This window comes from Pezoporus occidentalis, unplaced genomic scaffold (assembly GCF_034315485.1).
Source record: "Pezoporus occidentalis ecotype Australia unplaced genomic scaffold, CSIRO_AGI_Poc_V1 ctg401, whole genome shotgun sequence".
Classification (NCBI taxonomy): domain Eukaryota; kingdom Metazoa; phylum Chordata; class Aves; order Psittaciformes; family Psittacidae; genus Pezoporus; species Pezoporus occidentalis.
Window position 1 is genome coordinate 1 of NW_026915727.1, and position 23,373 is coordinate 23,373.

The window sequence follows — 23,373 nt, forward strand, 5'->3', positions numbered from 1 at the left end:
TTACTTTTTATATGAGCAGCTTTTCTTTAATGAAACTGAAGCGTTTGTGTATCTTTAAAGTATATTTTTGACATTCAAATTCCATATCTCTAGGTTTCAGGGTTAGGGTAAACAGCTCTGTTTGCCAACTGTATAGTTTAAACACCTGCATAAGACATTAATATAAATCCTTATGTATGTAAACAGGTTGCATAGTACTGCAGTGTAGTGTTTAATGATCTGATGAGACATCAAGCAGAATGATGTGATTTGTATGGAGCTGCTAAATTTCAGAGCCTGTGAACACAGAATTCAGTGCTTATCACTGTGTTGTTTATTTTTCTTCCTGTACAGACTTTTAACACAACCAATGTCACTAAACTGTGTCCAGGTGCTCAGTGTACTTTTGCTTTTTATGGAGGAGAAAGCCTGTACCATAAGTACATCTTCATCTTCCAGTTAGCCAATGCCTTTGTCTTTCTCTGGCTGGTGAACTTTGCAATTGCATTGGGTCAGTGTACCCTTGCTGGTGCCTTTGCCTCCTATTACTGGGCCTCTCGAAAACCAGCTGATATTCCACTATGGCCACTCTTCTCTTCATTCGGACGAGCAATACGGTAAGACTGTGGGGCTGGATGTGAGCCCTCTCACATATCGAGCAAGTGCACGTTTTACATGTAGGAAAGCCAGACTTGGAACATCAAAGGAAAATGATGAGTCAGCACTGTGCTTTCCTCTCAGTGGGCAGCCACGTGCCACCTAACCGCTCACTCCCTCCACACAGTGAGACAGGGAAGAGAATCAGAAAGGTGAGAGTGTGAGAATACATGGGCTGAGATACGGAGCATTCAGTAGGTAAAGCAGAGCTGTGTGCCCAAGCAAAGCACAATGTGGAATCCATTCACCACTTTGCACTGGCAGGCAGGTGTTCAGCCATCCCCAGGGCAGCACGGCTCCAACACGTGTTCCAGTGACTTGGAGGACAAGCACCATCACTCCAAATGCGTGTGTCCCCCCCTTCCTTCTTCTTCCCCCAGCTGTTACTGTTGAGCATGCCATATGGTGTGGGATATCCCTTTGGTCAGCTGGGGTCAGCTGTCCTGACTGTGTCATAGAATCATGTAGAATCGCAGAATCATGGAACAGTTTGGGTTGGAAGGGACCTTAAAGCTCATCCAGCTCCACCCCCTGCCACAGGCAGGGACACCTTCCACTAGAGCAGCTTGCTCCAAGATGGCCTGGGGACACCGCCAGGGATGGGACATAGCAGGGGTGAGTTTGGCCCCTCCAAACTCCTCGTGCACCCCCAGTGCGCTTGCTGGGGTGAGGAGCAGGAAAGGCCTTGATACTGTGTAAGCGCTGCTCAGCAGTGGCTAAAGCATCCCTTTGTTATCGACACTTGTTTTCATCACAAGTCCAAAGCATAGTATTGTACAAGCTACTGTGAAGAAATCTAACTCTCTTCCATTCAAACCCAGTCCAGTCAGGAAAATGTAGTTGTTAGGGGGAAGCTGAATCCTGTAGCCCAACAGCAGCAAGGCTGCTGCAGCTCCATGCCCCTGGCTCCAGCCACGTAGAAGGCTGAGCAGGTATTCCCAGTAGGCACACACACCCAAATACATGTATGCAACACATGTATACACAGCTGGTCACACAGACAGACACAGCACTCAAACACCAAAAACACCGATGGCTTCATCCTGTTCCTCTCTCTTGTGGATCAGGGTAATTGTCCATTAGTATGTGTAATTCCCACTAATAGGCCTTCCTCCAGTTATAATTTTATTTCTACGTATACACATACACGCACATACATGTATAACTGTAAATATGTACATATGTGCAATGTAACAGTCATTTATTTTGTTTTAGATACCATACAGGTTCGCTGGCATTTGGAGCCTTAATTCTTGCAATTGTCCAGCTTATTCGAGTAATACTGGAGTACTTGGATCACAAACTGAAAGGTGAGATTTATGAATCTAGCCTAGCTTATCAAGGCCTCCTCTGGTAAATCCCTTCCTTCCTCTCCCAAGATGTTTTTCGTTAATGAAAAGAGAGCTTTAGCTGTTGTGGTTGCATTTGAAGCCAGTGAATATATGCTGATTTACTCAAATTGAGGCTGTGTCCTTGGGAACCTAATGCAAAGTTTGCATGGGGGATGTGGATCTGCTCTAATTGAAAGCTACTGAGTTAAATTTGGTCGAGAAAGAGAGTCCGTACCTAGAAGAAAAGAAGTAATGTTTCTGCTTTTGTCATAATGTAAGATTTTCTTATGAATACCTTTCCATGTTCTGAGAAAGACACTTCAGGAGCTCTGTGTATGAAGTACTCTCCTCTTTTCCAGGTACACAGAACTCCTTCACTAGATTCCTACTCTGCTGCCTCAAATGCTGTTTCTGGTGTTTGGAAAAATTCTTAAAATTTATAAACAGAAATGCCTACATCATGGTATGTGCTGTCTCTGCAGGTGGTCTCCCTGTCTGGGGCACTAAAATACCCTAGCCACTCCTAATGGCTCAGCAGCCAGTGGTACTAGAATCTGCTGGAAAAGTAATGGGATTTATAAGAGTTGTCAGGAATGCATGAGGTCCTACCATGGAAAAGATTTTTTGTTTTCCCTGAGTCTAAACTCAGCTTCTTTTGGTGCGTGTCCTCATCCATCACCCTCACCCCCAAAGTAAGTGGGAGGAGATGGCATATAACTGGTTAACTCCCATCTGAGTCAGCAATTGAAATCCTGATTTGAACAGGAATATGAGCTCATTTCATATGGCATGTTGATGACACTTCTGTTTGGAGGCAGTGTTTGTGTAAGGCATGTGGTATCTGTACTTCCTCCTGGAAGTTAAAAGCACAAATTCTACCAGCAGCAGTAGTGCTATTTCTCTAAAATAACCATTCTTAGCTTCCAGAAGAGAACTTCCAGATTTTCATCTAAATAAATACACACAGATGTCAGCCTAGGATGCTCTGACTGGAAGCAATTTCATTGTTTGAATGCTACAGTCCCGGCTTGTTATCTCAAAAGAGATGGCTGGAATGGGTCCATTATAACCCATGTTCATGCAATTGGTGTTAGAAATTAATGCCATCTGGAAGAGGAAGTATTCTTGTTGACTATCTTGTTTACAGTTGATGAACTGAATGCACTGAGAGCTGTTCTAGTATATCCCACCCTGGCAGATGCTATTCCAGGAAGAAGAAAAGGTTGTGTTCCTGAATAGCTTTAGCTGCTTTACTTTATGCTGATGTAAATCCACTTTGATACTGGTATTTCTGATTCTTATTAAGTGAGAGCAGCATCAGGCCCAAGGAGAGACCTACAAGGGTCGACTCACTTCTGCTCTACAAGTGCCTGTTCTTTCCACTGACTATAATCTAGTGCAGGTAGCAAGCGATGTGAGAATCCCTCAGCAAGTACCTTATTTGCTCGACTTGGCAAACTCAGTACTGTGTCTCCTGCCTGCCAGATCGCTGGGGTAGCACACTCATCACCAGGTCATTTGAAGGGGAAAGATGGATAATACTCTGTCCCAACCTGGTGGGAGCATTGAGAGGTAGTGGGTGACCGGGGGAAGTGCTTTATGTTCACCTGCATCCCAGTGCATGTACCAGAACCGTGCTTTGGAAGATGCTGGCACACGAGGGGGGATCCTCATTATTTGAATACTGAACAGCTGCCGCTTTTTGCAGATTGCCATCTACGGTAAAAACTTCTGCACCTCGGCGAAGGAAGCGTTCTTTCTGCTCATGCGGAACGTGGTGAGGTAAGGGGCCACCCTCCAGGACTTGGAATGTCAGGATTTCCTGCTGTCACGCTCTGAAGACAGACTTCTGTCCTCTCCCATTATTGGAAGATGCTTCTGTCCTCAGACATGGCCAGCAGGCTCTCCAGCACAGCAACCTGTGCAAAGCTGATGGAATCCAACAGTTTTGTTGTGATTTGCTCTTTCAAATTCATAAGCATCCAGTATAGATTCCTCCAAGGAACCAATGGAGCCCTTGATAGGAGACCTGCAGATATACAGGAATGGGGTGCTCATCATCTGCCATATGTGTGTTTCTTGAGCTTTGGCCCACTCACTGTCTGTGAAAAAGGAAAGCAGAATCTTCAGAGTGAACCAGAAAGCTTATGGGGTGTCAGGGAGTGGAAGAAAAGAAGAGAGTACTTTGCTTTCCAGACCAGTATCTGTAACATACCCACATATCCCCTAGTGCTGGGAACTCCCCTGGCCCTTTTCCCTACTGTGAAGACTGCTGCCAAGCTCCCTGTTCTCATCAGTACTTTTCCTCATCGCTCCCGGCTCTTCCTGTACTACTGTGAGATCAGAAAATAGTGGAAGAATAACTTAGGGGCAGGTAGTGTTGATACAATAGCAGGCAGCCTGATTGCCAGGCAAGAGACACAATAAAACTGGTTAGGTGATTCAAATTAAGTGAAGGACTGAGAGGTGGAGATGAATGGAGAGGGAGGCTGAAATAGGAAAATGAAAATGATGCTTAAGAAACTAGGGTGAAGAATTGGAGATGGGAGAATGGAGTGCATTCACTCCATTACCCCACAGTAATAGTGGCACGGGGTGCCCACGCTTGTGCAGTAAGGCAGAGAAGCTGCCTTCATGTGCTTTCCTAACATCACCTCACTCCCGTTTGTGGTTTTGCTCTTAATCATTAAAGCAATAGCTAAAAGCCAGGCATGTACTTTTCATTGTTTCAAACTGAGATGTTTTTGTCTTGTGTATATTGCTAATTCTGAATTCTGACAGGTTAATGATGATTTAATCTCTTTAATATTCCTTAATGTTCATCTTTCATAGTAGTCAGTGCTGTGCATTACCATATCCATAGCCTTCAGGCTGATGATACAAAGCTCATTTTCCATCCCATTATTTACCTGCAGTTTCTGGTAAGACAGGCTTGAAGTATTTCGAGCAGGAGCTCCCTGCTGTTGCTTTCAGTGAGGGCTGCAGATTTACTGTCAGTTCTGCTGTCTACCTTAATTCATCTTTCTGCTTTGAGGCCTCCTGCCTTCAGTGTTGTACCATATCTTAAAATAGTGGATTTGGCATGGTATGGGGTTGTGAAATGTGGCCAGATGGGACAAAGTAAGAAGAAGACCTACAAGCATTGCTCTCTTTTTTCGGTGTCTATTTTGCCTCTTCTAGCCTGGTTTATCTGTGACCCTAGAAGAAAGGCTGAAATAAACATAATTTGATGTTTTGTTTTGTTTTTTATCAAGAGCAGTGAATGGTCTTCAACTGCAGAATCAATATTGCTGTATTAACTCACCAAGAGGCTCAGTGCTGCTTTGCTTCCTAGGATCAGGCTGTGACAAAGCCCATCTCAGTGTTGCATTTCTGCATGGTTGTATTGTCAGCCCATGAAACCAGCAGAAGGCACCTTCTTGGTCATGTTTGTCAATTATCTGTAGATAAACTATAGATTTAAGGAGAAATAATACAAGTGTCTGGATGGTGATTGTGGGTCATTTGTTCTTTGCTGACAGAGTTGCAGTTCTGGACAAAGTTACAGACTTCCTTTTATTCCTGGGGAAAATCCTCGTTGCTGGTGGTGTAGGTAAGCTAATGGTTTCTTTCCAACATTCTGTGTTCTGGTACCTACAAGCACACCATGTTCATATGTGCTTAGTTAACAGCTGGAGGTTCTCATGGGTCTTACCAATTTGGAAGCTTTCCGATGTTTGTGGGGTTTACAGGATTGAACTAAAATGATTCTTTTCTTTTCCCCCCCTCTCCCTCTGCCCCGTGTGCTGTTAGGAGCATCTTTTCCATAACTGGAGGAAGTGGGGCAGGTCTGCAGGAAATGGGCCTGAAGCTCTTCTGTATTCAAACTCATTATAGAATCATAGAACAGTTAGGGTTGGAAGGGACCTTAAGATCATCCAGTTCCAACCCTCCTGCCATGAGCAAGAACACCTCACACTAAACCTTTATAGCTGTAAGCTATAAAGGGATGTCTTAATTATCAGTAAATATAAAAATATGTTATTCATGCTTTTCTGCAACAGAAAAGGGATTTTATTTCTTAAATGGAACACTCTCAGAAATGGGGTTGACATGTTCCCTCACCGCGTTTACAACTGTCACAGCTGCTTCAGTCATTAGTTTACAAATAACCACATTTTGTATTCTGTATACTAAAAAAGAAAAAATACTAACAAAGTCTGTTTTAATCAAAAACTGAAAATTAGTCCAAAGAGCAGGTCTGAGCTACTTTGTCATTGCTCTAGCCTGACTTTCAGCTGGGGTAGCAAATTTGATTTGAAACATGTTCTCCAAAATGTAAGCCATGGGATAGTGAAATTAATTAGTGCCTTTGTCGTCTTCAAGAATAAACTCTTTGGGTGGTCTCTGTTACAGGTACATTGGTCTGTTCTAAACCTCTCGTGCTTATCACTAACACTGCTGTTTCCCCATTTAATCTGAAGTAGCTCAGTATTTCTTCAAGCAGTAAAAGTTAAAGCAGCCAATTTTTCCTCAGTCTTTTTTATTTTACAAAAGATCCACCCATTGGCCCTTGTTATCCCATGTCATCGCCTTGTTTATCATCATGTATTAATTATGCTATTAAATCCAGTAGAATGATAAAACAATTCATTAAAATCTCTCTGGGCCCATGAATATCTTTATGGTAATTGATTCATTTACATATCTCTTCTGTCAGAATGCAGATCCAGGAGATAATTGGTGTTGAGGAATTTACTGGTTGCAAGCTCGTATTTAAACCCACCTTGGTTCTGGTGTCTGTTTTATCTCATCCACTCTTTAGGCTTAGAAAATCAGAGTCAGTACAGGAATCAGTGACCTTTTCTGCTTCTTGCAGGTGTTCTTGCGTTCTTTTTCTTCACACAGAAGATACCAGTCATTGCACAGGAAGCACCAGCGTTAAATTACTACTGGGTACCATTGTTGGTAAGGAAACTACCTACTCTCCCTGACCATTGAGAACAATTTGAAGTGTCCAGACTACTCGGGGAATAGTCTCGTAGTAGCTCCTGTTGTCACCCTCTCAGTGGCATACTGTCCACTGAGGTGAGCATTGAGCTGCAAAGGCTGGTGGTGAGGCACCAATGTCAGTGTGACTTCTAGTGGAAGGGACTTGTGATGCATCTCTTTCTCCTTTTGTAGCCACACTAGGCTCTGGGCCATCTCCAGGATGAGGGTTCTTTAGAATAAACTTGCAGGAGTTCAGAATATTCTTGGCATATATTCTCTTTGGGGATAGCAATGGCTGCAGTTTGGCAGCTGGAAAGCCAGCAGCTACTGCATGTTAGAATATAGTGTCTTGAGCCTGTGATCCCTTTCTGCAGAAGTAGTGACCTTTGGTAGAATTACAGTGGTGCCATTAAATCTTCCTAAATATGCTTAGCAGACTAGGCTTCTGACTTGTGTTACCACTGCCACACTGATGCTAAACTGAATTTGAGGGTTTATTGTGTTGGGTTTTTTTGTAGACAGTCATTATTGGCTCCTACCTAGTTGCACACGGGTTCTTCAGCGTCTATGCAATGTGTGTTGACACGCTTTTCCTCTGCTTTTGTAAGTACCATGGTTTCTTTCACTAATACCTGCAGGTGACAGGAAGAGTAGAAAACCACCTTATCCATTCCTTACAGAATTCTGGTGACATGCTATCAGACTGTGAAAAACAAACTGCTTTTCAGACTGGCTCCTTGATGTGCAGAAGTGTTTCAGTGTTCAGTTTTAATTAGTTTAAGTAATGGAAGGTAGCTGTCTGGCTCTTGGGGATATCTGGCTTTTGTTTTTCAGTCGTTCCGTAACTTTCATTAACGGGTTTTTTCTGGGTGCTTTGTAAAGAGCCCTGTACAGAAATGATTTACTTAAACCTTTTGTCAATAACAAAATTATTCTTTGGTATACATGTTTATAGAATCATAGAATAGTTAGGGTATATATGTTTCTTTTAACTTAACAGCCCTGAACAAAGTATTATGCTAAAATGTCTTCAAATTTGTGTAAAATACCATTTAACAAACTATCTGTCCCTTGGACCCACCAGTGGCAAGCCATCTTGGGCACTCTCAAAGGAACTGCTGCTGTTCAGTGTGTCCAGTCAGATAATACTGAAGTCACAAAAAAAATCTGTCTCAGATTAGGACGTGACTATAAGAAGAGGATGTACTTATTCCAAAATACATTCAATTTCCTAGATTTATAGAATTAAAGAAACAAAGATATAATTTTCCTATAATCAAAGTCATTCTGGTTGAAGTTGCATGGTAGTGATTGCTCTTGCAACTGGTGAATTACTTGATAATGCTAAGGTGATACTGATCCCCTTAGCATTAGTCATAGGCTTGACTATAGTCATAGGCTTAATCTAGCACATGCATAGTGGATCACTGAGGCACGGTAAACATGGCAATACTGATCCTCCTTTTACAATAGCATAAAGTCTTTCTTTCCTTTAAACACTCACCTTCCTAACCTTGCTTCCCAAGGAACTAAGGTTAGCAGTGATTCTGGAAATACTGGGTGACCAAAGAATCACAGGAACAAAATGAGTCAGAAAACGGAATGTTAATGTCTAGTTGAGAGCTATTTATCTTACGGACTTTGGTTCTAAACAAACATAATCACAGGCAGACATAGGACTAATAACACTCCATAAGTAAGTTACTACTGTTATTTAGAGTGAAATGGAAATGGATCAAACTAATTAAATGTATTTTTTGGTGCACTCAAATATTAGGAGTTTTCTTTTTAATTCATTCCAGAGCCGCAGGGTATATACTGCCTTGGAGATACCTGAAGATTTGCTTCCTCTAACCTCTTTGCCCAGCCCTTATATGTAGTGCTCTCTCTCTGGCCCCAGCAGGGTTGCACTTGCAATGACTGTGCTTCCCTGCACACTCCCTCCAGATTGCTCATCAGTGTGAAATAGTTCACTGGTCTGTGACTACTGAGTGGCACAATCACTGGGCTGAACCCAGTTTAGTCATGGCCTTCTTCCTTTCCCTGGGGGAAGAAAAGCAGTATGTCTGCCTCATTATTTAAAATTCATATTCTGGTTTGCTTCCTGTGCAGTAATTCAGTAATGGTAGCCGGAGATCATATAGAATTTTGTGCACTTGTGGCATCAGGTTTTCAGAAGAACTTTATCTTAGGTAGTGAGAAAGGGTCCAGTTTTAAGAAGTGCTTAGATCCTCAGCTCTCGCTGGGGCAAAATTTTAAGCCAGAAATGCCAGGCTTCTGTGGAGGCATAAATGTTTCAGAGAATTCCCACCTATACTGCCAAACCAAAGACTGGGGAATAAACTGCATATATTGCTGTCATTTAAAAATGGCTAGATGCTTGCATCTCTGCTTTGTGTAAAACCTCTTCTGGTTTGAGCAAATAGAAATTTGGTAGTGTCCTTTGTCAACAGTACAGCTGAACTGCCTTGACTGAGACTGGTTTTAATATTGGGTCTTCTTCTGCTCTCTCTTTTCTTCAATTCTGGATGTGTGTGTGGTTGAACTGCTGTCTGCTCTTCTGGCTGCTTTTGCTGTGTAAATTCAGGTGAAGACCTGGAAAGAAATGATGGATCTACAGCAAAGCCCTACTTCATGTCAGCTAGCCTTCACCGAATTCTAGGGAAGAAGGAGCTAAGCCCTAAGAAGGCAGCGGGATAACATACACTAAACTGCAACATCAAAACAGTGTCACTTTTAAGCAAAACTTGTATAAAGTAGGCAAAAGTAAAAACTGTAAATGATGCTTCTGGTTAATGGGTGATTCTTTTTTCCTTTTGCTTATATCTAAAAAAAACGAGCAACCTTGGTAACATTTAACTAGTTTAAGTGCTTAAACTAACATCTGTGAAAACAGGCCACGTTTTAGTTTATAGAGTGCCTATGAGAAGGAAAATGTAAATTTCAAGCTTTTTTAAGTCTATAATGATGTTTTAATAACTTTTGTAACACAAGTTGCTGCCTTAGATGACAGCAGTTTTGATAACGTTTCTTTTTGTAAGTGTATATTTGTAAGAGAAATTCAGGCAATTTTTTGAAAGCACTAACATAACCTAATCAGCCATAAAAGATTGTTTGAGACTCTCTAGTTACCTAGGAGATGGTACTAAATTTGTAAATATGGTGCTATGATTGTATTTTTTTGTACGAGCTGGTTCACAGCTATTTAAACTGTGATTATACATGCATTAATGATTCCCTACACTGAAAAATGTAGTGATATTTTAATCACATCCACATCTGCGTCTTTTATGAAATGGTGGTACCCTGCAGGTCCCAAAGAAGGTGGTCAGAGAAGACTATACCTGGTCCTGCTTAAAGTGAGGTTTTCTGTGAGTTGTGCTTGAAAGACGATTTAATCAAGAGAAGGTCCCACTGCACTCAATTTGTGGTTTCACAAAAGAAGTTTCATCTGGTACAAGATGGTGAATGTATCGTTTTTAGCTGATGCGTGAGAGAGATGCACTTAATATCCCCTATCTCTGATTGTGTTCTGCGTTATAAGGAGCTGAGTTGCACTGAAAGGAAAACCAAATGCAGTCTTTTTTAACTTGGAAGAAAGCCTTGGCTGCAGTTGTGAAAGGAATTCTGTTGCCACTGCCTAGCTCAGAAGGGCTCCTTAATAAGACATTGCAGTGACCGTGCGTGTCCTGAGGGCCAGGCCTGCTCCTTCAGCAGGTCTCCGGGCTCTCAGGTGCTCACACAGAAATGTGTTAAAACATTGAACTCAATTATTCTCATGATGCAGCATGAATTACTTAGATACTGAAACATGCTCCAAAAGATTTAGTTTGCTTTTTGATTATTAAATTTGCCCGGTCATTAGAACAATATCCAGTGGTAGAAAGCACATTAATATTCTGTTCCATTTAATGACCCTCCCATTAGTAGAAGTGTCACTGGGGTTAGTAGCAGCTCTGCTCATGGAAGAAGTCTTACACTGGAGTGCTTCTCAAGTCCTTTATTGCCATGAGCTGAGCTGAAAAGGTTTTCTTTTATTGGTCTCATGGGTGCCCAAGGACCCAGCCACACCGATCCTGCCCCTAGTTTTCATGGATTCCACCACAGTGGGTAAGATATTCCATTACTGTCTGCTTGCTGCAGTGGCATGTGCCATGCCTCTGCCAGACCTCTTACAGAAGTTCAACACTTGACATACTTTCCTAGCCCCAGGAGTCAGTTGGTCTCACAAAGGGAAAGGCAAATTCTTTTCCAGATGATTTGAATGCAAATTTCTGGGGAAACTTTCCTGACAATCCACATCCCAAAGTGATTTTGCTCTCTAACAACTCATGGCTCCAGTTCATGATAACTGTAAGCACTAGAAGCAGAAATACTGCTGATGTGGCCGGTGTGGGGTCCTGCTGATGCATGGTGGGTACCACCCCTGTGCTGCTGGCACGCGCACAGCAGGGTCTCAAAACCTGGTGAGCTGATGCACAAGCACAGGGTACTCACATGCATTCCCTGTGATTGGGTTGGCACTGCAGCACTTTCCCTGGAGCAGAAATGAGGGGTCTGGTTTAGGACTCAAGTAATGTAAAGGTGTACAGTTTCAAATGGAACTGCTGGTTGTGGGCACCTTCAGATTTTGAGAACCCCTCTTAGCCTAGAGTAAACCTGACTTTTGGAAAGGGCTGAAGAACCTGCCTTCAGAAAAACACAGGCTTCCAACTATGAAGTTTTGCATCATCATCATCATCATTCCTTTCTCCTTATGTGCATGGTGTTGAATATCCAACCCACACACACACACACACTTTCTAATCTCTTCTGAGAATGCAGTCAGTAGCTTTCTGGGGTCTGTGTCACCATTCTGTGATCGAAGGAGCGGCTGGTGTGATCACAGCCTGTCTGCTCAACCTTTCTTTTGAATTTTATTTTTTCCATAGCGCTGAGTGGTTAGTTTGCATTAAGGAATCTATATTTCTATTGGACCTGAGTGTCTTACTGGGAGCTCAGCTGAAAAAGCGTGTTTCTGAACACAGTGTGGTTTTTTATCATATGAATGTAACCATAGAGTTTATTAGGAATAAACCATAATAGACATAGTAGACAGTCATTTGACTAGAAGACTTTTGTAACAAGCCTATGCATTTACTAAAAGAATTTCTAAAAGTGAAAGTTTTAAATTGTATTATTATTTATATACAGTAAATATATATATGTATAAATTTGCTTCACTCACTATTTTGTGAAATCATTTAGAATGTGATCATCATTTCTGAGAAAACTTAAAAGCCATTTTCTTAATGATATAATTATGAGAACTGTGACAGTATAAAGCAATACCATGTAGATTTTGTAATCAGTAGATTCAATAAATAAATCAGAATGATTTAATACTAAGATTGGCTTTAAAAAATAAATTGCTGTTAATGAATTAAGTAGAAATTAATGCAAGTAATTACATGGGAAAGAATAACATAAAATATTTTAAGACTAACTTATTATAATGGTTCCTAGCTCATCCTGTGTGCCAGAGTCTGCAGCCTTGCACCACAGAGGAGGTCCTAGTGGTGACATTCATGGATCTGCACATGTCCTTTGTTGCTTTATTTAGTGTAAAATTGAAAATTCCATCCCTCACTTCAGAGAGTGGAATCTGTAGTAGCTGTGTCTGTAACACGGTGAATTATGTCCTGTGTGCTTTGCTCTGAGCCCATGGGAGTTGGTGACAATGTGCCCACCCATCCCATAAGGCACAGCCCTGTGGCACACGTGGCAGATGTGACAGACGTGGCACACGCTGGTGGGCGTCTGGTGCTGACAGTGCAAGAGAGGAGGTGATGCTGGGACCAAATATGTGGCAGAATCCCATTGTGCTGCTGCTGGCAAAGGGCTTGGCAGGTTCTGGTCCTTCCCGGCCCCAGGAGAAGCTTTGGGAAGGCAGAAAGCCCCATTTATGGACCCCATGAGCAAGCAGAACATAGAAACCAAGAGACAGTAGAAAGCACCTGCTATCACATCCCCGTAGTCATGTTTGGTTTAGTTCTGGTTGGGTTCATTGTGCCTCCCTAGGGTATATTAATGGATGGCTTTCATTTACACGTTTTATACCAAAGGTTTAATATCAAGCCTTCAAATTTTGTAAAAAAGGGGAAAAACCAGAAAAAAAAAAAGTAACCCCAGAAACAAAACAAAGAAATGAGAAAGATGACATCGTTTCTTATGCTGAGGTGTTTTTTAACAAGTGGTATGCAGCAGCAGATTCTCGGGTGTCCCAAGGATGCTGAATGGTCTCTTGGACGCTACTGTTTAGAAGGATGAGATACTGTAAAGTTGCATGTTCTGCTGTAGAACAGAAAACAGATTTTGGCAGGTGCAGTGTCAAGCTGGTTCTGGACAGTCAGTAAGTGTTCTTCTGCAAACGGTTGTCAGAGGAGATGGGGAAGAACAGCCTGGCTCTCCTGGGTGACGTGTAATGTCTGTCAGTCTCCTTTGGGCCTCTTGCTCAGCCTGGACAGCTGTGTCGTCTCAAAGTGCCTTACAGGCTGTTACTTCACCTGCCTTCTATTCTGAAGTTTATTCGCACCATGTAGACTACAGAACAGGAAAGGATTGGTAGGGAAAGGCGTGCTCTCCTTATATCCAATTAACTGATACGCAGTGAGCTATGGGAGAGCTGTTGGTTGTGCCTGGCTGCGGGATGCAGCTCCTGCAGTGTGGTGAAGACACGGACTGTGTGGTCCATGAGGAAACCCGTCATGGCCATGGTCAAATAATCCAATGAAACCAATGCAAGGTGTTCCGTTTTCAGTAGTACAGTCGTTTATAGCTTTAATTTATGGCATGGTGAACTCCTGAGCTGGGACCAGCGGTTCTGCTTTGAATTCCAGCGCCCATACCATTGTACCTGTTGCTGCGGGGAGAGCTGGGCTCGAGTACTGAGAGCAGGAGGGGAGAAGCCGATGCATCATCCATCCTCCACATTGCGCCTGACCATTTTCTATTCTAGAAATGTTTATAAATTATGCTAAATTTTTAAACTTTTGATACAGGTGATGATTTTGAGGTGATGTTAATTTGTACTGCGCTGTGATCCAATTGAAAAGAGAACTGTTTATTCATGTTCCAGTAACACTGGTGCTACTGATACTGTCTGTTACTCTGCTGCAGAGCATCCACATGTATTTCTCCCAAACACCGGCTTGTAAAACCACGGAAAAGGCTGTTTAAGGAGCGGGACGGAGGTCACTGTCTCGTTGATGTGGTTGTTAAATTGTCACCTTGACAAAACCAAACTGACAAGAGCACGACAGTTTGAGCTCTAAACGCTGTTGCTTCTGCTGTGGAGAAACGGGCCTGCGCTGCTGCAGTACCTTTGCTGACAGGAGCGTGTCCCTTTGTTGTTCACTGTTCTCAGCTCTTGGGGATTGTTCTAATAAAGGTTTGGATACAAACACGCGTCCCTCTGTGCTGCCGGGGACCCGCGGGCGGGCGCTGCCGGGGACCCGCGGGCGGGCGCTGCCGGGGACCGGGCTGGAGGCGGAGGGGCCGGGGCGGGCGCGGATCAGGTCGGTAGAGCCGGGCCAGGCGGTTCAGTGCCGCTGCCCGTGCCCGCAGCGAAGGCCCCGCTCTGCGGGTGTGGGAACGGGGCTGGCGGGAGGGTTAGGGTTAGGGGGAGGGCTCTGCTCGGTCCGGGTCGTTACGGGGCTGCCGGGGTCTGTTTGAGCCGTGCAGTAACAGAACACGGCGGAGGGCGGGAACCCCTTCTGAGACCTCCTCGCGCCAGAGCAGGGGCGTTTTGAATGAGCCGCAGAGCCCCAGCCTGGTTTGGGTTGAAGGGACCTTGAAGCTCCTCCAGCTCCAAGCCCTGCCGCGGGCAGGGACCCCTTCCACTGGAGCAGCTTGCTCCAAGCCCCTGTGTCCAACCTGGCCATAGAAATCTCTTTTTGGGTTTCGGAAACTCACCCCTTTCCCCCTTGTGTTCGTGTGAGCACAACGGAACTGCTGTTGCAACACCACGGGCTGACCTCACATGCTTCTCTGGCAGGGGACATGCTGCTGGTGGTGTTGCCATCACAGATGGTGCTGTAGAAGGCTGGAGGCCAGGTCCTTCTGTAACAAGTAGGGAAATAAAAGCAGGAGCTACCTGCAGCATGTGGGTCTGGCAGATGGAGAAAACCCACACCGAACCAACAACCCCCAGAACCCCAAAACCAAACAACAGCCACCAACCAAACCCAGTGCAAAAGCTTCTCAGCGGGGAGATCCATCTCTGCAAAGGGAGCCCCAGGGCAGTTATCTGGAGGCAGGACAAAGGCAGTATTTGGGCTGGAGGTCAGCAGCTAAGGCATTCGGTGTAAGTTGTTGAATGTGTGGGAGCCCTGCTTGAGAGGATGCTCCTGGCATCCGGCAGTGGTTGCAGTGAAACCTGCAGGTAATGTTCTTGTCCCAGCACAGAAAGGCTGATGCTGCCGCTGTCAGCTGGGCAAAACGGCTCAGCCTGGAGGGTTTAGATGCGGGCAAGGCTGGTCCAAGCTGAACACTGGAAGGTGAACGGTAATTGGCATCTTCAGAGGGATACTGGCTTTGTTTTACAGTGAGGCTGATGGAGGCCATGCCACCAGGAAGAGGCAGAAGTCTGGCAGAGAGCAGATGCTTGGAAGAGCTAAAAGGTGCTGCAGTTCTACAGCACATTTCATGAAAGCACTTCTTTCTTCTTCCTTTCTTTTCACATTTGATCAGACACAGATTTGGCCCATGCCGCCTGCGTGCTTTTGTTCTGTAGAGCACCACTGGAAAGCTCAGTCCTGACCATGACAATAAGCAACAGTAATAGCAAAGCACTGCTCATGTTAAAGCACAGCATCAGGGGTTGAATTCAGGGGTGATGTGAGGCCTTTCCAAATCTCTCATTGTGTACCCAGATACTGGAAGAGACGTTTGTAATATAGAAGTTATTGTAAGGGGATTTTGGAGCATAGAGAACCTTTACCATGTGTCTCATATGTACATAGTTATTTTAATTAAATGTGGATTATTTTTTTAAGCTACATCAGTATCTGCTCTTAACACACATGGCCTGTTGGAACTGACTGCCGCTATTCATTATATTGTTCTTCAGAACGTCAGGCTTACTAGCAAAATTCCTTTCTTGCCTCCTTTTAAGTATGTTTTCAGACTGATGTGTTTTATATCTCACATGGTTTTCCTGCCATTCCTATTACTTTTAAATCTAACACTTGGCTGCATGCCATAGAACCTTTAATCCAGCCCCAGGTGAGTTCTGGGGAGGAGAGGACACCTTGCATCCCACATGGTGCTGCAGTGGTGCTGGGACAGAGCAGTGGTGTGCCCTGTCTGAAGAAGGAGGCTATGAGGTAACTGATCTGCACTAGTGAAACAGACCCTGGCCGTAAATACAGGATGAAGATGTTTCTGCTTGTGTGTGCGGGTTTGATGTGTACTGCTGGCTGTGTCCTTGCTGCTTCACTTTGCAGATGAACGTTGCTGTCGGTGCATTCTCTCCTGGGACCTGGCATGCTGCTCTGCAGATCCGCACATCTGCAGATGGCTTGGGGAGGGAAAGGAAGGGATTGTTTTATACAGAGCTTCAGAATGCAGTTTCTGGTTGCCATCACTTTCAACACATCTGACCGACTCAATTTCCTGTCTTGAATCAACTTTCATTTCATTAAGTCCCAAGTTTTCATTTCTGTTGGTTGTCTGGGCGAGATATTTTCATTCTGGAGCCTGAAAGAGCCCAAGTTTGGAAAGGAATCAGTGTAGTCTCAGGAGAAGGCTACGTGCTCACATGCTTAATCTGCTCCAAATGATCATGTCAAAAGTGGGGTTTGCAGTTTGGTCTTATTTCTTTTCTGTTTCGTTAGTTTGTGCAGTTCCAGTTCCTTGAGCAATACGAAGTGCTTGAAGAGCACCATCCCACTGGTATGGTTAACTCATGGTTAATCACAGTCTAACACTCAGCTGTAGTGGTTTGGGGTCACTGGAGCTTTAACAAGTCAATGTTATATGTTTGACTTTAATATTTAGTGGCTTTTGTGTCCAGTGGTGGCCACTCTTCCTGAACTGATGTCATGACCAGAAACATGTAACTCAATGTGCAGAATGTTTTAGCATCCTCGCCCACTGCCAAGGTGCCTGTACAAATTCCTGCAGAGACACTGAAGATCAGGATGTGTATTGAATGGTAACACTTCTCTGAGTTAAACTGTGCATAACATACATGCACGTGTTGTTTTGTGTTTTAAAATCGTATTTGGGGTAAGTGCCATGTATCCATGGATCCATGTCACAGGAATTTCTGCTGATTGTTTCTGAAAGTAGTAAAAAAGGTGGTTGTCAGTTGTTCCCGCGTTCAGTGAATTACAGTTCACAGCCTATTTGAATGATACTTTTACAGTTAGCTGTCTCAGATAACCTGCTAGCTCCCATAAAAACCCAAGCATTCCCTTGTGCGATTTTTCTCTGTGGAGTAGCTGTCTTTCAAATGCAATACCTTATTTTTAAGACAAGGAAATGTGTAACTTTTATCTGCCAGTGCCCTGTTACTTGTTCTAAGTTCCCTGTGTTCCAGCAATGAACTTTATTTGCAGGAGGTCCGGATCAGGAGACAGCCTTCTCCCGTGAGGTCAGCTTGGGATGGCCGCTGTTGTAGGATATCACTGGGGGGCAGGAGGGCTTTAAGAGATAATTCCAAATGGGAACCCCGCAGGCCAGGAATGTCGGGGAGAGCTGACGCAGAGCCGTGTGTGCCCAGCAGGGTGAAGCTGGCGGTGAGCGGGGTGTGGAGGGTTGTGCGAGGGGAGGAATGTGCAGTTCTCAGGCAGAGCAGGAAGGTGCGAGGTCTTTTCACAGGATTTCTGTTCATTTGCTGCTTGTTTGTGTGGGGAAAAGAGAAACTCGCGAGAGCAGAAGAGCAAAGATGAGCACTGGAAGGGAGACAAATGATGGATGGAGAGTCAAACGCTTGATTGCGGTGAGGCCACCGGTGCTGCTGCCCCTGGTGATGATGAGATGCTGTAGACCTCATGGGTCTCACATCACACTTCAAGAGTCAGTTCTTACTGCATTGTTCTATTTTTTAACCTAAGGGCTGCACAGCTATGGGGAACAGATGAAGTGAGCACGCTTTAAAGCACAAACCAAATGGAAAGAGAAAACTCACACATATAAAATGCTTTTTAAAGCATTTTTTGAAGAAAGACTGGTCTGAGCTATACCCTGAATTATTTTTTTCCCTGATGATAGATTTTACAATGGTCAATACCTGTTTGCTGGTACATCCTGGTACAGTCCCTTCTGAGGATGTAAATACCCTCTTACAGCAGTGATGTGCTGATTAGCTTTTTGTCATCTTAATGTCTGCATGAATAATTGCTTCCACATAAGAACATTATGTACTGAGATCAGAGCAGTCACCATGGAGCGCAGCTGTGCTGGAGCAGGTAGCACAACACAAAGAGGCAAAGTCTTTGTTCTGTTGGGTGCTTCAAAAGCAAGTTCCCAGAAGTTGCTTTTTTGCACACAGAGAAGTCACCAAAACCTTCTGCACATTTCTATTAATATAAAATGGGAAAGAAAATGAATGGGAGCAGGAAAATGTGCATCTTTATAGAGCAGTGTTTAAAGTGGACTTTGTGGGATTTGGGGGGGAGACCTTTTTCTTGCAGAAGTAGTACTGTCTCCTCATTTGTTTTGTTCTGGTTTGAGCCACTTTATCAAGGTTGCTCTCTACAGATTTTTTTTTCCCACTGCTTGCTTTGCTGAGTTCAGGCCTTTCAAACTGAGAGAGCAGAACACTCGCTGACCAGGATACTTGCAGAGGAAGCCCAGGGGATGTGACTGGTCTGCAGGCTCCCTGACATAGCTTAGGGAGTATTATTTTTCTCCCCTAGCCCTGGTCCTCCTCCTGAAGTAAGCTGCAATTCTCTCATGCTGGAAGTACCTCTCATATCAGTAGACTGACTATGGGTGTCCTCATCAGGTTGATCTAGAGTTTCTAATGAGAAGGGAGGGAGAGACAGTCTGTGATGCTCCAGCAGCCTGGTGAGAGAAAGCTGCTAAAGCTGAGACAACTTCTGTTGTGTCCCCTCATTTGATGACAGTGAGACAGCAGGTCAGGTGTCAGCACTGATTCTAAAATCACTGTCATATCTTTCATCTCAGGGGAGTATATCTGGAAAATAGAGGGCACAGTGCGCAGACTTATGTTGCTAGCAAAAAACCTAACTGCCAGACACTTCATCCCTCAAATCCAGGATGTTCTGAATAGACAAAGAATGGATTTTTGTTCTAGAGCCAGTTTACACTTGAAACCCCCTGACCTTACAACCCTTACTGCTCCTCAGAAGCTGTATGGCTGGGCTGGACTCGCAGGCACGTTAACAAATATGTGGTCTCCTTGGTGCACCTCTGGGGAAGAGCACGTATTGTGCTTCCAGATGATGTCCTTACACACCGAGCTCTGTTTGTAAAATGCTTAGAAACTATATGGACACTATTGGAGCAGCTTAGATCAAAGAATTAAGCCCTTGAGCTTCTAAGCATGAGTTCAGAAAGAGAGTTACTGCCTTTGTTGTGAACACTGGTGTTTTGGATGCCTGTGGTTTTGTAACAATGCCTTAAAAAGCATGAGAGAATTAAGCACGGTCTCAGGAGGGATATCCAACACTTCTCTCAAACAGCGAAGATGTCACATACCTTCTTAATGTCCCCACTGAACTGTCAAAATACCAACTTGGAAAAAACACATCCGGGTAAAGGTGACTGCATCGGCATCCTGACTGGGCTAAGAAACAGCAGAGCAGTGTGGGACCACCTGTGTGCCCATCAACAGAACCGTGCTCTGTTTACCTTACACTTCATTCTGCCTGTGTAGGAGAAGAGGAAAACTTTTTTCTTAGCTGCGCTAGGCATTAGGTATGGAACAGCAATACTCAATGACATCTTCATGCAGGAGAGTTTGGATTTGTAGCCCTGAAAAAGCTGGGATTCGTATGTTCTGTAATCACCTCGTATTCTAGCTTACCATAATAATTTTTTGTCCGTAAGAAGGCTGAATGCTGCAGCAGAGCAGTGTAATGCAAAGTTAGCTTCTTTTTAGCATTGCTAAAGGTCTGGTGTGTGCTGACAGAGCAGGAAGTGTCCCAGTACCTCTGGCTGGTGGCAGTACAGCTCAGTGGGAATTGCTGTCAGCTGGAGAAGCCTCCTGTGTGACTGCAGCAGCCGTGGTGCTTCAGCTTAGTGCATGAGAGCAAATTCTTGGTAGTCCAGAAGCAAGGTATTGAGGCAGCTATGTCATAAACAGCAAATATAGTAAAACCGAGTGTTACATGTAGATAAAACTATTGGAAAAGCCAAATGAAACCACGGAAGAGCCTTTTTGCAAGAGATCAGTCCAGAGGCTAAATGGTTTCACTCTGTGTTGCTGCTGGCATCCATTCACATCGAGAGTCACCAGTGCTGGATTGTCATTACAGCACAACTGTACTGGGTTGCATCCAAATGCTCCTGCCCCTAGAAATATCAAACAGACTGTACATTCTGGGTCAGAGCAGTTTCCTGGACTGCTAGTTGGTTAGAGGACACGCTGATAAACCAGCTCAGTTCCTCTACTTGCCTTGGAAGGATCTCTGAGTCAAACCAGTCATCCAGAAACTGAGAGCAAAGCACCGTATCTCTTTCTACACCTAAAAATGAGCAGGGATATATTTATTTCAGCTGGTTCCTTGGGAATACTTACTTTGCTCTTCTCAGGAAGGAGCTGCAGAAGGGGAACATGAAGGAGAGAACGCCATGGAGGAGGATGCACTTGTACCAGGTAAGTTTGGTGTAGCTGACCAGGGAAGATGTTACACATTGAAAAGGCTGCACTGCTAAGATGTTAATTTTATTTTATGTTTCAATTCCTTGGCATCCATTTCATAAAAGAGCAGATTTTAAACTGTTTGGTTCTGGGAGTTTAAGTTTGCCTAAATCAGGATCAAGGATGGAATATAAAACCGCCAGCCCTAAAGAGAATGAGAAAGACCAAGTGTTGACAATGAGCCAGGTGGGGATAACGCTGGATGCCAGGGTGGAGAACAAATGCAGATCAACATTAAGGTTATTTTTTTCTTTTGGAGACTGCTCATGATGTGTAATTTCTTTAAAACAGAATGCAAAAAACATTTGGTAGGGGGTTATTTTAGCATATATGGAAGAGATAAGAATGACTCAGTAAGTCTTTTCTTTGGACTTCATTTTATAGAGTAAACTCCCACTGGAGAAAAAAACAACTCTCATACATTTGTGTTAAAGTTATTACTTTTTAAAAAAATTTATTTTATTTTTATTTAATTACTATTACCAGACCGACTGGGAAAAAATCTGTAAATAATCTTAAAGCAATGGTCTTGTGAGAAATGGACCTCCAGAGTTTGGGATTGTGTTGTTCTAAGTGACAATCCCAAACACACCCACTTTTCCAGATTTAGGTGGTTGGTGAAAGCACACAGTAAGTACCTGCAGCATTCCTGTTTCTTTTAACCACGAGGGACAGAGAGGCTGCATGAATGGACCTGGCTCCGAACGCGTTCTGGAGTCGGCGTTTCTTAACAGGGTGAGCATTAGTTACATCCTTACCTATAACTGAATCCTCTTACACCTTAAAGGAAAAACTATTCTGCTCAAAACCAGGGCAGCTACATAGAACAACAGGAGGTCACTCTGAAATGGATGTTAGAATTGCATTCCATTACTGTGCATTAAAACCAGGTAAAAAGTACTGCAGTAGGTACCCACTACCGTACCTTATTCTCTCATGTTCTACCCAAGAACACTTGAAAAAGGGTTATCGGATCGGTATGTTTTCATTTTTAAAAGAAACAGGAGAGTTACAGTGTGCAAACATACACTCCAGTGTAATTCGATTGATAAACAGCTTAGAGGCGGCCTGTGCTTTGTTGCTGATCTTGTACTATCTTTTTCTGTCCCTAGATGTCCCTGTGCTGGAGGCTCAGCCGCACAGACCTGAGCTGGGTTTTCTGGATGAACTCCACCGGTTCAGGAGTTTTCTGCTCTTTGTTTAAGCTAATGATAACTTTTGTTCCATTTTTTGAGAGCTCGTGCTTGTCGCGCTGGTAGGGACTCGTGTGGCAAGTCTGAGGGCTTCGGTTTCCATTGTAGAATGAGTCGGAGTTCAGAGTCAGCTGCCAACAACAGCGATGCGCAGAATGCAGTTGGCAGAGGTTAAATATTTGGACTTGCAAATGTTTCTCTGCTGCAGGCGCACACACTTTTCTCAGGAGCTGTCTAGGGAGTACGTGTGGAGGAGCTGCATGTTTGGAGTTCAAATGTGTGTTGCTGTAATGGTGAAAGCTACGGTGAAATCAGTGGTACAGAATCCAGTAAACCATTAGCCAGGGCTGGTTACGGGCGCTTCTGCACAGGGCCAGCAGAGTGGTGGCCTTTGTGGATCTTCTAACTTGGTATTCATGTCACTAGCGAAGAATGGGGGTGACCACCTCAGGGATTACAGCAGGTCACAGGTGGCTGGACAAAAAGCAGGAAGCAGAAGGCTTGCAACTTCCACTTTAATAATACATACATCCATCATAAACCAGCTGCCGTTCTGAACTAAAGAGAATCAAGTTTATCTGTTGGAGACTAGTGCGACTTCTGAATCAGTAATGATTTTAAGTGCAACTTAATTTAAAAGCAAGACAAGAAAAAGGGAGATAAAAGCACAGATTCTTGTGTCAAATATTTCTGGAAATAGCATCTTTTATGAAGAGACCGACCCTTGTATATCTATGTGACTACCCATCCTTTTTACATCACTAACCGTGCATGTCCTAAGGAGTGGTGTATTGCAAGATGGAAACACAGGGTTCAAGAAGGCAATGCCATATATCAGAGCTGAGCTGTAAAATTTCATAGGAGGGGCAGGGGGAAAGACAAGAGTCATCAGTCTCTTCAGAAATGAAAGCTATTCGTGACAGTTATCTATACTTATAAAAAAGAATTAATAAAGGTGGAAGTACAATAAGACCAACTTGCCTAAACTTTAAGCAACTCTTCAACTCTATATGTAGTCATAGAAGGGATGCAGAAAGTAGTTATGGTTACTATAAGGCAAATGTAGAAAACAGCTTCTGGCCAAAAAGCAAACTCATGACATCAGGCAGCATTAGCAAATGTCAGCAAGGGCAATGCGTACATCTATTAATAAATCTAACCAGAAGTGAGGCTAGTGCTGGCCTGTTACTGAGAGTCAGAATTATAGCCAGGGAACACCACAAGTCCAGACCAGACCCTCACCTGTGTCGGTTTTGACCTAAAAAAAAACCCAGATAAACAGAAAAGGAAATCTCTGGTCAGGTCCAATCCGATTGTCTCCTTGGAGAACTGAACCAGGCAGCAACCTCCCCACATCATTAACTCTTAT

At 43.8% G+C, this 23,373-nt stretch overlaps 1 protein-coding gene and 1 long non-coding RNA gene across 3 annotated transcripts; both read left to right on the forward strand.

Moving 5' to 3' along the window:
* Positions 1-288: 288 nt before the first annotated feature.
* LOC134171491 (choline transporter-like protein 5) lies at positions 289-12,326 on the forward strand (the record flags this gene model as incomplete). The annotated part of the gene is made up of 8 exons (XM_062633759.1): positions 289-596; positions 1,852-1,946; positions 2,327-2,430; positions 3,676-3,749; positions 5,489-5,559; positions 6,826-6,914; positions 7,457-7,541; positions 9,526-12,326. Coding segments are annotated over 8 exons (939 nt in total), but the record flags the coding sequence as incomplete, so codon positions are not given.
* Positions 12,327-15,370: 3,044 nt separating this feature from the next.
* LOC134171493 (uncharacterized) lies at positions 15,371-22,200 on the forward strand. 2 transcript variants are annotated; one of them, XR_009967653.1, is made up of 4 exons: positions 15,371-17,133; positions 20,703-20,766; positions 21,481-21,546; positions 21,924-22,200. It is a non-coding gene; the product is annotated as an uncharacterized LOC134171493 (long non-coding RNA). The 2 variants fall into 2 exon arrangements; XR_009967652.1 differs by lacking the exon at positions 15,371-17,133 and having other exon boundaries at positions 20,317-20,766.
* The last annotated feature ends 1,173 nt before the right edge of the window (positions 22,201-23,373 follow it).